Below are 13,156 nucleotides of genomic sequence, written 5' to 3' on the forward strand. Positions count from 1 at the left end.
ATAATTACATTACTGGCATGAGGGTATGTGGGAGGGAAGTCATTCCATAGTTGTGTTTTCCAATGAATTTCACAAGCTTAGAAAACAGAACAATAAACTTGGATAGGTTAAGCCAGGCATGTCCAAAATCCGGCCCGGTTCTTGTTTCGAACGGCCCACCTGGTAATTTGGACATGTATATCTTTTGTGGCCCCAAACAAATCCTCGAGTGCTGGGGCCACAAAAGATATGCATGCTGGCTGCCTTGGAGGGGACAGGGGGGGGGGGGGGACGAGTGCCGTACATACAGGTGAATTTCCTGTTTGCACGGCAGCCTCTGTAATAGGAAGTACCGTCTCCTGCGCTGCCATTGGATGACTGTTCTGTCCATCATAGGAGTCAGGACTTTGTATTAATGAGGCCACCGAGAAAACAGATTCTCCTGTATGTAATCTGTTGGCGCTTGTCCCGCCCCCTCCCTGTCCCATCTGAGGTTGCAGATGGGCATCAATCAGGCTGCACTGATGGCAATGGTGAGTCTGCATTCATGGCAATGGGGGTGCTGCATTCCTGGCATTGGGGGTGCTGCATGCATGGCATGGCTGAATTAATGGCAACAGTGGGGCTGCATTCATGGTTACGGTGGGTATGCATTCATGGCAACGGTGGAGCTGCATTCATGGCAACGGTGGAGCTGCATTCATGGCTACGGTGGGTCTGCATTCATGGCTACGGTCGGTCTGCATTCATGGCTACGGTGGGTCTGCATTCATGGCTACGGTGGGTCTGCATTCATGGCTACGGTGGGTCTGCATTCATGGCTACGGTGGGTCTGCATTCATGGCTACGGTGGGTCTGCATTCATGGCTACGGTGGGTCTGCATTCATGGCAACGGTGGGTTTGCATTCATGGCAACGGTGGGTCTGCATTCATGGCAACGGTGGGTCTGCATTCATGGCAACGGTGGGGCTGCATTCATGGCAACGGTGGGGCTGCATTCATGGCAACGGTGGGGCTGCATTCATGGCAACGGTGGGGCTGCATTCATGGCAACGGTGGGGCTGCATTCATGGCAGCGGTGGGGCTGCATTCATGGCAACGGTGGGGCTGCATTCATGGCAACGGTGGGGCTGCAGATGGGCACTGATTAGGCTGCATTCACTGACCCTTATTTTACTTCACAGTTCTTTATTTAAAATTTAAGTTTTTTTCCTGACACTTGCCTCTTAAAATGAAGGTGCGTGTTATACGCCGATAAATTCAGTATATCCAAATAAGACGCCCAAGCTCATCTCTTTACCACACACAGCCACAAAGGTGGGAGAATTCTTGTTGGGCGGTGTATTAGTGCTCGAACGAACACACTTGGACCAAATTTTAATGGTTCAAAGAATGTCAGGCAAAATGGTCGGCCCTCATGCATGTTCACTTCATCAAATCTAGCCCACTTTCAAAAATAGTTTGGACACCACTGGGTTAAGCATTTCAGGGTGCATCTAGAATGTAAGTGAACATGTAGCGGGCTCCAGGTTCATGTTTATTAGGCTACACTATGTAGCGCTACCCCCGCAGGAGCCGCCGGGGAATGAAATATCTCCCACCCTGCACAGCCAGGCACACAAATTTTCCACAGCACAGTGTAGTCAGAAAAGCCTCATAGCTTTGTTTTTGTATTTGTGGCGCTACCCCCTTAGGAACCACTTGAGTATATTTGGTTCCGTACTCTGCCTCTCAACCCCAATAACAACCTCAGACCCCTCTGGCACACCTGGCAATAGTGTAAGTGCAAGGACCAATGGGAAACACACACGTTATGATAAAAAACAGAAATCGAGCAATATAGCTCAATGCTATATTCAGGCTGCTTTAACCACTTTAGCCCCGGAAGGATTTACCCCCTTCCTGACCAGAGCACTTTTTGCGATTCGGCACTGCGTCGCTTTAACTGACAATTGCGCGGTCGTGCGACGTCGCACCCAAGCAAAATTGACGTCCTTTTTTTTCCCCACAAATAGAGCTTTCTTTTGGTGGTATTTGATCACATCTGCGGTTTTTATTTTTTGCGCTATAAACAAAAAAAGAGCGCTAATTTTGAAAAAAAAAAGCTATATTCTATACCTTTTGCTATAATAAATATCCCCAAAAATATATAAAAAAAATATTTTTTTTCTCAGTTTAGGCCGATATGTATTCTTCTACATATTTTTGGTATAAAAAAAAAATTGTAATAAGCGTATATTGATTGGTTTACGCAAAAGTTATAGCGTCTACAAAATAGGGGATAGATTTATACCATTTTTATTATTAATTTTTTTTTTTTTATTAGTAATGGCGACGATCTGCAATTTTTATCATGACTGCGAAATTATGGCAGACACATCGGACACTTTTGACACCATTTTGGGACCATTGTCATTTATACAGCGATCAGTGCTATAAAATGCATTGATTTCTGTGTAAATGACACTGGCAGGGAAGGGGTTAAAACACTAGGTGGCGATGAAGGGGTTAACTGTGTCCTAGGGAGTGATTCTAACTTTGGGGGGATGGGCTTCAACTCACATGACAGCGATCACTGCTCCCGATGACAGGGAGCAGTGATCTCTGTCATGTCACTAGGCAGAACAGGGAAATGCCTTGTTTACATAGGATATAAGATCGGTATAAGATATATATTGTATTTATCGGCGCTGCCTCGGAGGGGACAAGGAGGGGGGCGGCACGAGCGCCGTCAGATTACATACAAGAGAATCTCCTGTTTACTCTGTGGCGTCTGTAATAGGAAGTCCCGTCTTTTGGGCTGCCATTGGACCACTGTTCTGTCTACCATAGGAGGCGAGATGTATTGTAATGTTTAACACAATTTGTACTAATAAAGATTTATTAATTTTTATACTACCTAGAAATATTGTTCATTCACTTGACACTATAATGACCCAGTACCGTTAAAGTCCCATTTTGAGGGTTTTGCTTTATGCATTAGAATGTAAGCTCTTCTGGTGCAAACTGATGTAAATGGTATAATATTCCCTGTGCTACTTTTTGGTGTATGTCCACGCTTTGTATGTGAATAATATAAATACATGTAAATAGATAAGGTTCCATAAGGTGGCCTATAAGCACAAAGTAATTATAATGTCTTTCTATTTCCAGGGAGAATACATGGAACGGACTGCTTGTTCATAACTGCTACTTCATTTACAGTGATTGATTTGTTATTTGCTGCTGTCTGGATAAATTTTACCTCTAAAAGTGAGTTCTCAATCTCTCACTCTCTTTTTCCCTTTCTCTTTCTCTCTCGTTCAAACTTTAATAAGCTTTATTGGCAGGACCAAATAAATGTTATTGCCAAGGCAATTGAGAATTTTGTATGGGTTGGATGGGAAGGGGAGTAGGGAAGTAATAGCTCCTAGGGCTAGAGCAATTTTGGGGGGTAATAAAAGGATAATATAAAGGGAGAAGGGGGTAGGTCCGTGTAGAAGGTTCGAAGTCCAGAGTTTTTCATGTCCCTTTCAGTCTGTGACATATTGTGCAGCAGTTTTCACCATTGGCTCCTCTTCTCCCAGTGAAATATGGAGTTTCTGTAGAAGTGAAGTCCAGGTTGAGAGCAGAGAGTCTCTGGTAGTGAGTGTCCCTCACTGATGAGTACTTGGGGCACTGTGGCAGTAAGTGGGCCTCATCTTTCAGGACCCCCTGGTCACATTGCTGATACAGTCTACTTTCCCTGGTCTTGTAGGTCTGTCTGTGCTTCCCTGGTTCAATTCCAGGCTGTGGGGACTTGTAGCATCTTCAGGTAGGGGACCAGCTTGTAGTCTCTCGGCAGTGTCAGATAAGCCAAATTGTTTATTATCTTTTATGTGAGATTTTGTCAGGCCACATTGTTGGGAATTTGGGATAAGCAAGGTGCTGATGAATTGCTGGACACGTTTTGGACTGGTCCTTGTTCGTTGGTAAGGCTTTATGGTCGTATGAGTTGGGGCTGCTGTTTTTTAGGTGGTGCCAGCATGATAGCGCCCTCTACTGTACTGCAAAAAGTAAGGGAAATCAGCTCAGCTCAGACCGGCAAGCATTATTAAAGGTGCTCTGATGGAGTTTGAGGAGATGCTTGCAGAATTCCAGATGAAATATTTCTTTGGGGCTGGAGCCCAATTTGGGTTGGTCTGGGTAGATAACAAGACCTTATATTTTTTTAAACAAATTATGACCGGGGTGATTATACTGTCAGAGATTTTAAGCCAGGCTCTTACCTGTGGTTTTAGGTGGTACAGCTATCTCCCGATGGCATAGAAGGCTCTGTATGCCTTGTCTTTTAGGGCCTCTATGGCTGGCTTGAAACCCCCTGACTGATTTCTGTCGATATTATACTGTATTATATTCATTAAGAATGTAGTTGTTTAATGTAAACTATAAACCCATTATTTGTTTTGTGTTCTTCCTTCGGAACAGCATGACTTTGGTTTTTTTGGGGTGGATGGGTAGTGCCCATGTGGCACTGTATTTCTTCAGCACTTTCCTCTCTGTTGGTGACAGTAGTAGGAGGTCATCCACATAGAGCAGGAACTTCACCTTGGTGTCGTGTAGCGTCAGTCAAGGTGCTGAGAAGGATTGTAGAGCTGCAGCCAGTTCATTGATGTAGACGCTGAAGAGGATTGGACTTAGACTACAGCCCTGTCTGACTCCACAGACCTGTTGGAAGTGTTCTTTACGCTGCAGCTGTTGTCTGTATAAGAACTCTTGATGACATCATATGTTTTCCCTCCTATTCCACTCTCCAATAATTTGGGAAACAGGCCTAGGTGCCATACTGAGTCAAAGGCATTTTTAAAATCCACAAAACAGGCAAATATCTTGCCATGGACAGTAGCCTCTACACCAAATATATCCTGTATCCGGTCTTGTAGTGTGGCAGAAAACAAATATTGAAACTCAATAGTCATGAACATACCAGAAAGGAAAGGAAAACACTAGGTAGCAGGTGTTGAACCACTGCAGGGTGGGGAACATAACGTGGACCCTACACAATATAGGTCTCTCTGTCCCGTCCTCACAGTAGCTGCACCTAGTGATTGAGGCATACCAAGTGATTTTTCCTTTATTTTGGAGGGAAAAGATGACTGTCAAGGGAAGGAATAAAAAGAAAAGATAAAAAGGAAAAGTGAAGGAGCAGGAAGAGAAGAGTGCTTTGGCAGGGTAGCGTTGAGATCACATGGAGGGATCAGTTTAAAAATAGGTCAAATAGTCATCCGAGAACCGGAACATGTCCCAGTAAAGCCAGCGTGTGTTATACTCCTCTGTTTTATCCCTGAGGGCAGCTGTCAGGGCTTCCATCTGCTGAATGTTGTTCACCCTGGCAAACCGTTGTAGCACTGTAGGTGGAGATTGCTGTTTCCACATGCTGGGGACGCATGCTCAAGCTGCATTTTGCAGATGCTTCAACAGCGATTTACGATATCTCTTACTGGACATCGGGGTTAGGTTTAGAAGCATTACCACTATCCAAAAAGGTAACATCTGTAAGCCTATAAACAATCTGCAGGGCCTGTTGCCAGAATGGGACAATCCCAGAAGATGTGGAGTAGTGTGCCTGTCTGGGAACCCCATCTCCAGCACAGCGGGCTATGACTAGGGAAAATAGACGCCAACACGGCTGGTGTCCTGTACCAGCGTGTCAAGATTTTAAATGTGATCTCCTGGTATTTACTACATAGGGAAGACTTGTGGGTGAAGAAAAGTATGCAGTTCTTTTGGTCTTCCAAAAATGAAGTATTAAGATCTCTTTCCCATTTACTCAAATACAGTGGGTCGTGTTGGGTGGAGGCTGCAAGTAAAATACCATAGGAGTAGGAAAGAGATTTCCATAAGGGCTCGTCTCCCAGACAGAGGTCTTCAAATTAATTAGGCTGTCTGCGGAAACAAACAGGATCTGGGAGGGATCGAAGAAAGTGGGCCAATTGTAAAATCTTCCACTTGCCTAATGCTGAAGAATTGAGGGCAGGATATAAGACTGAAGGACTGACCCACTCAGAAGGACCAAGGAAGGTAGAAGCTCTGACCAGGTTCAAGTCCGGCTGGAGCTGAAAAGCTTTATTAGAGAAACCGGGCACAAAGACCGGGTGGCCAATAATAGGTGTCAACGGAGAGGGGAAACTGGACATCTCAGCTAACCAGTAGTATCTGCGAAGTTCAAGTATTGTGGGTTAATTTAAAGGGTGTGGAGTGTAAAATCGGGAGTAACGAATCCCAGCCCATGAAGGCCAGCTAATGGGACAGCTGCTGATTCCTATTCCAGGGATAACCATAATTTATAAGGCGAGTGACTACATCAGTTGACCACTCTGTTCATATGGACCGCCGTGCAATATAAGGACGGGTCGGGAAGGCCCACCCCTCCTCCTAGCTTTGGTCACTGCAAAAGTGATCTCTTAGGATGGGAGGATTTATCTTACCATACACAGTTAACACAGTTTACCCTGTCGAATGCTTTTTCAGCATCTGTTGATAAGAGGATAAATGGAGTGTTAAGATGCCTGGCCCTTGCTATAACATCAATGATCCTTATCGTAATATCTCAGGCCACCCTATTGCGGATGAACCCGACCTGGTCAAGGGGAATGATACGCTAGAGAACTGTACCCAGTCTCTCAGCCCAAATTTTTGTGAACAACTTGAGGTCGCAATTAAGCAATGAAATGGGCCTATAACTGGCACAAAGGAGCAGGTCTTTTCCTTGCTTGGGGATTACTGAGATACTTTCTTTCAGGAGGTCAGGTGGCATGTCGTGGTCATCTAAAATTGTGTTAAAGGTGGCAATGAAATGAGTTGCTAGTTGTTCATGAAAGGTTTTGTAATATGAGACACTAAAGCCGTTAGTGCTAGGAGCATTCCCCACCTTGGGATCCAGCTAATGCACTCGCGAGTTCCTCTGTATTGATAGGTTGAGAAAGCAGTTATTTCTTCCTCATTAAGCAAGGGTAGATTTGCATTTCTAAGGTAGGCATCTACGGCTTCCAACCTGTCAGGTGCCCAAAGAAAAGGGGTGCAGATTGTAAAGTGAAGCATAGAAATCCCTGAACGCCATTTCTAGAGATGTATAGATTTTTGGTGCCCATAGAAGTGGACAAAGCAGGGATGTAAGACAAATTACTTTGGACTCTTACTTATAGCATTCGCCAATGACCTGCTGCACTTGTCACCAAATTTGTAAAAAAAATCTACATGCTTTCAGAAGCATAGTTTTAGCGTGAAATAACGAGTGATCCCTAATCTGCTCCCGTAGTCACAATACCTCTGCTTGCTTCCGTGAGTGGGTCTGAATGGCTCTTATGATGCTTTTCACAGTCATGTAGTTTGGATATTAGCTCAGACAGCGTTTTTGCTCTATCTATCTTGATTCTGTGACCATGTTTAATGAACACTCCTCTAATATAGCACTTGTGTGTGGCCCATAAGGGTTGGAGTCACAAAAAAGAGGTCCAGTTCCCACAGAATATCTGCTTTAACTTTAGGGTCTTGTAAGAGTGATTCATTTAGCCCCCAATTAGCGGATCTGGATGTTGGGTGTTGTAAGGCTAATTCTAGTGAGATCGGAGTGCAATATGACCAATATGTGCCCTAGAAACCATTGAGATCGCAGCGTGGGAGACCAAGAAGAGGTCTATCCTGGAATACAATCTGTGTACCGATGACAAAAATGTATAGTTCCTTTCCTGTGGGTGAAGGATACGCCAAATGTCATCCAGTTGGTGAAGATGAAACAGTTGAATTCTGGATTTCTGGGATAGAATCTTTATGCAGATCAACTGTGAAATTAATGTCTCCCCCATCACAAGTGTTCCTTCGGCAAAAGAAGTCAAGGAGGATAGGCACCTTTCAAGCACTGAAAGCTGGTCTACATTTGGTAGATATGTTTGCCAGGGTGAATGTCTGCCACTATTTTACCTTTCAAAAAGAGATATCTAGCCTCATGGTCAGAATGGACGTCTAGTAATTGCCAAGGTAAGGTTTTTGCCAGGAGAATACTTGTTCCTTTGGATTTAGATGAGGGTGACATGGAAATTATAGGCTGTTAGGAAATGTTTACTGTACAGTTTCGGAATTGTATCTGCTCGGAAGTGAGATTCCTGTAGGAACACCACCTGTGAGTGTTGTCTCCATAGATTAGTAAGTCCACTGGATTGTTTTTCAGGAGCATTTAGGCCCTTCACGTTCCAGGACAGAATTTTCAGTGTCATTGCAAAGAAGTGAGTCCCGGCCGCCGACCCTCGCCAAGGCTAAAAATGGTAGATAGGGTGGGAAAAGGGGTGGTGAAAGGGGTGGGGGAGGGGGTGGTAGAAAGCACAAAAAAAAGGGAGGGGGAAGGAAAACTTTGGAGAAAAGAGGTATAGTAAGAAAATGGTCAAGGAAACTAGAGGGGGTGAAGAGAAGAAAAGTGTGGATCAGGGGCCCTCCACTAATGCTCCAAATGGAAGGCTACTGCCAGGATGGGCAGCAAAGGCCTAGTGGGGGAAGAGGTAAGGCATTCAGCCCAATGTTGGGGGTTGACCCACAAAGGGGCAACACTAATAGGTGTTCTTCTTGTTGATAAAAAAAGAAAACCGAAAACAATAAAGAATATAGGCAGGGAAGATATGAAGCTGCTAAGGATAGAAATTTGTGATCACTGACGTCACACAGAGCTGAGGCTCCTGAGATAGAGAGACTGCTTGGACCCTGAGAGCCTAAGCACCTCGAGAGTGAGCTGAAACTCAAGGGTGGCTTAAGTCAGGGAGTGCGTGCCCCACTGCACTAGCCAAAAGGTCTCATAGCTAAGGTGCCACCGCAGTTCGGGTCTCAAAAAACATCCACTTAGGAGGGGTTAGAATAAGCCAGACCAGGTCTGCAGCGGGACCAGACAGTGCGACCGGACAAAAAGCCATAACCTTACACCTTCAGATATAATAAACAGTGAATTGATACCCCAGTAGGGGGCAGGAGAAGAGGACAACTGAGGAGCAAGACACAAAGAGGTTTCAAGGAGAACCCATAAAGACAAAAATATGTATATTTGTGAGGGTATGTAAGTGTAAAAGCTTCTCGGGAACCCCTCCTTCATCTGTAAAAATTAACATGGGCTCCCAGAGAGAAAGCATTGCAACAGCGATTTCCTAATATTCGGTTGAAAGCAGGTCGAGTCTAGATGGCCTGCATATGTAGGAGGGGGCCAGAGAACCCCCCTGGGGAAACCCTGGGAGGTGCGCTAGCCCATGTCTACCTCTGAGGGCCCACCCGGTCCCCCTGACCCCTAGAGCTAGTATCAGACCAGGACAACTCAATGAGGTCAGCGTAGCCGGCACTCAGACAAATCAGGGCTAAAGACCAGGGCGGCCCCCCAGAGGCAAAACAAACCACATCTACCAAACAATTATGGCACAAAATCAAAACGTAAACTCTGAGATGAATAACCAAAACCATTATTGTGATTATGAGGTTAAGCCTAGGGTTCCCCAGGACAAGAGTCCGGATTCAACAGTAGGGGCAAAAAAAAAAAACAGCCCCCTCACACAACCAGGGGAATGACTCAGTTACGTGAACCAGTCACTATGGGACCCCTGCAATGATCATCTGTAGATGGTGGGCCCAGATAGGGCAGATATAGAACATTTTTAAGCAAGTCCAAGGAAGACTTCTTGGCCCACTGGGTTATTCGCAAGTTAACTTAGCAGGGGTAGGATGATGGCTTGCATAAAAGACATCAAGAGAGGTGTATGACATCAATGCAGAACTTGGGCTATGAAGCAAATTTGAGTTTGTTATCTTGCGGAGCTTGTGGTCTTCTTCACTGGGACCGGCGATATCTCCGGGACCGCTGAGGCCTGCCAGATGGTGTGGTGACATTGCTCATTAGTAAGGTGAACACCAGCCAATTGGGGAGAGGGACTGGAGGCAGAGAACTGCAGAAAGTTAGTAGATCTGAGGCATGTCGCAGTGTAAATGAGCAGCTCCTCTTACACGTGATCAAATGAACTCACCGAACTTCTCCAGCAGAGGTTTCATGCATCTACGCATCTGTAGAGATGTCAGGCAAAAGAAGAACCTGGGCACTGTCAAAGTCTATGGGCCCTTTATGCCATGCCCCTTGGAGGATATCTTCCTTTATAAAGTAATTATGCAGGCAGCAGAGAACGTCTCTGGGTCTATCCTCGGAGGAGTTCCTCGGTCCCAAGGTTCTGTGAACCCTGTCGATGACAATGTTAGTCTCTGGGGGTCGCTCCAGGTACTGGTTGAATATAGCGGTCACAGTTGTTTTAAGGCCTGTATGTGGTATGGCTTCTGGGATGCCACGAATTCTGATATTACGCCTGCGATTACGATTTTCCAAATTGTCTAAGAGCAGAAGCAATTGAGCTATTTGATCTGACACATCCCCCAGTGCCACTTGCAAACTGGAAATGGATTGATGGAGGATGATAGTATCAGTTTCCAGTGAGGAGACTCGAGCGGTTACCTCAGGCACATCCTGTTTTAGCCCTGTTATCTCTCCCTGGAGTGCCGCCTCCATGCGGGAGGCCACCAAGTAAAAGTCCTCTCTGGTGGGCAGTTTCTGCAGAAGAGCCCATATTGTCTGATCAGAGAAAAGAGCAGGAGGAAACTCTTGTGAGGTCAGTGTGGTGTGTGCAGTACTCACTGTGGCTGCCATAGACACTGAGACACTGATGTGACCAAAGGGTTACCTGCTGAGGTATCCTGGTGTTGGGAGGTCTGAGAGCACAAGGGAGCCCTGTGTCTATTCATTGTGTCCAGCAGGGAGCAGCAGACTTCCTCCCCAGGGCTGCAAATGGAAGTGAGGGAGAGTGAGTGAAGCAGGCAGGGAGAGAGGTCGCTGGGTGGAGAGAATGGCGGCATATCATTGCTGCTGTTGGTGCTCTCTCTCACCGCATCGGAGGCAGGCAGGCTGCACACTGTCCTTGTGGTGAGTGTCAGCGCCATCTTGGCTAGGTCCAGGGTAGAGACGGCAGGCTGTACCGGGATCAGGAACCATTCCATGGTGACAATGGGACCCGTACCGCTGCGTCCTGACTTCCCTGTCGGGAGAAGAAAATGTGGCATAAGTCTGCTCTATAAAGCTGCAAGAGAAGACGCGTCTTCACGCTTCCATGTCAAGACCACGCCCCCTGATGGGTGTTAAAAAGGCTTGGTTCTATACTTTAGGGTAGTAACCAGCACTCAGGACCAAGTTGAATGCTTTACATATTGCAGCTTTTTCTTCTCTCTCATGACTTACACATTTTGTTTTCCAGGTAATGAAGGAAACTTAATTCAGAGAAATCAATTGTCCTGTTATGTTCTGGAAGTGGCGCTGATATTTCTTGCATGTATATATTCCTTGTATTTCTCTCAATGTAAGTATTAATTTCTCCTTGTCTAAGTATAACTTCCATAAGGGCTGCAAGAGCAGTTTCATTCATTTTTTTTTTTTTACATTTTGGATAGAGTAAAGGAGGGTTATAACTCAGTTTTAGTTTTTTTTTTTTTTTTGCCATCTGTGTCCCATTTGGAAGATTTCCCTTCACTTCCTGTCCCATAGCCAAACAGGAAGTGAGAGGAAATCCCTGCAATCTAAGGGAATCCCTAGGGGCCCCCCAGGTCACCAGAACTAGTCTCCTCATTGGAAGATTTCCCCTTTCTGGGGACAAACCCGTCAATGGCCAAGCTGCAAATCTGAATGAAAATTTAGGTGCTAAACTAAAAATGTGTTTGTTTTGCTTCTTACCAAACTAGCCTTACAGTGTGTTCTCAAATATCTATAGGGTAGGTAAGAGAATAATGCCGTGTACACACGGTCGGACTTTCCAACGGGAAATGTTGGAAGTGAGGTTGTTGTCGGAAAGTCCGACCGTGTGCGACGGACTTGTGTACACTCGATCGGACTTTCCGACAACAAGTTTTGTTGGCGGAAAATTTGGGAACCTGCTTTCAAACATTTGTTGGCAGAAAGTCCAACAGAAAATGTTCGATGGAGCATACACATGGTCGGACTTTCCGATGGAAAATGTTGGATGTGAGCTTGTTGTCGGAAAGTCTGACCGTGTGTATGCTCCATCGAACATTTGCCGTCGGACTTTCCGCCAACAAATGTTTGAGAGCAGGTTCTCAAATTTTCCGCCAACAAAACTTGTTGTCAGAAAGTCCGATCGTATGTACACATTTTCCATCGGAATTTCCGTCACACAAAATTTGAGATCTGGTTCTCAAATTTTCCGACAACAAAATTCCGTTGTCATAAATTCCGATTGTGTGTTCCGACGCACAAAAGTTCACGTATGCTCTGAATCAAGCAGAAGGAGCCGCACTGGCTATTGAACTTCCTTTTTCTCGGTTCATCATACGTCTTGTACGTCACTGCGTTCTCACATTCAGAATTTTTGGCCAACATTTGTGTGACCGTGCAAGACAAGTTTGAGCCAATATCCTTCGAACAAAAATCCATGGTTTTGTTGGCGGAAAGTCCGATTGTGTGTATGCGGCATAAGAGTATAAATGTTTTTTTTTTTTTTTTATTAAAAAATCATACAAATATACAGTTCATTAATAAAAACATATTTACACAAAATAAACAACAACTGAACAAAAACAAGCTGACAAGATAACATAGAAAGAAACATATTTTAATGACAACTACAAACCCTGAACCTCAACTTAAACACAATCCAGGCTAAGAAACATTTTGAGATCTAATCGCCATCAGGATGCGATTCCAAACCCCCCATTAACCCCTCCCCCCACATCTTTCACCCAAACTTCCACATCATTCACCTTGCATTCTGCACCAGCCACCTTCATGCCCTTCCCACCTCCCCCTCCACCATCATCCAATCCATCCCTCACTCCATCCGCACTTCTGCTACGCCGAGGAGGGGTTGGCACCACCATATACTCTGGTCCAGCACCCTCTGCTGCCTTCACTACACTAGGAGAAACAATAGGTGCAGACACAGACTTGAAAACCACACTTTCTGACACTGACTGGGGAACCACAGACTGGGGGGACACTGACACCACAGACTGGGGGGACACTGACACCACAGACGTCATCACAGACACAGATACTGACAGGACAGAGACACTAGGATCCCCTGGTACAACCTCCGGCAACCCAGACTCTTCTCCATCCAGACGGAAAAATTCCTCCACTAACTC

The 13,156-nt window shown here is 45.4% G+C and overlaps 1 protein-coding gene across 3 annotated transcripts in view; it reads left to right on the top strand.

Annotated features, from left to right (window-relative positions):
* The window catches only part of LOC141121353 (uncharacterized), a 106,965-nt gene that overhangs the window by 73,717 nt on the left and 20,092 nt on the right, over positions 1–13,156 (top strand). For all 3 annotated transcript variants that reach the window (XM_073611102.1, XM_073611101.1, XM_073611103.1), the window contains exons 6-7: positions 3,134–3,232; positions 11,257–11,358. In XM_073611102.1, the coding sequence (XP_073467203.1) occupies positions 3,134–3,232; positions 11,257–11,358 (201 nt within the window). The remainder of the gene's footprint in view (positions 1–3,133; positions 3,233–11,256; positions 11,359–13,156) is intronic.

The sequence above is a fragment of the Aquarana catesbeiana genome, linkage group LG01, assembly GCF_042186555.1.
Source record: "Aquarana catesbeiana isolate 2022-GZ linkage group LG01, ASM4218655v1, whole genome shotgun sequence".
NCBI classification, from domain to species: Eukaryota; Metazoa; Chordata; class Amphibia; order Anura; family Ranidae; genus Aquarana; species Aquarana catesbeiana.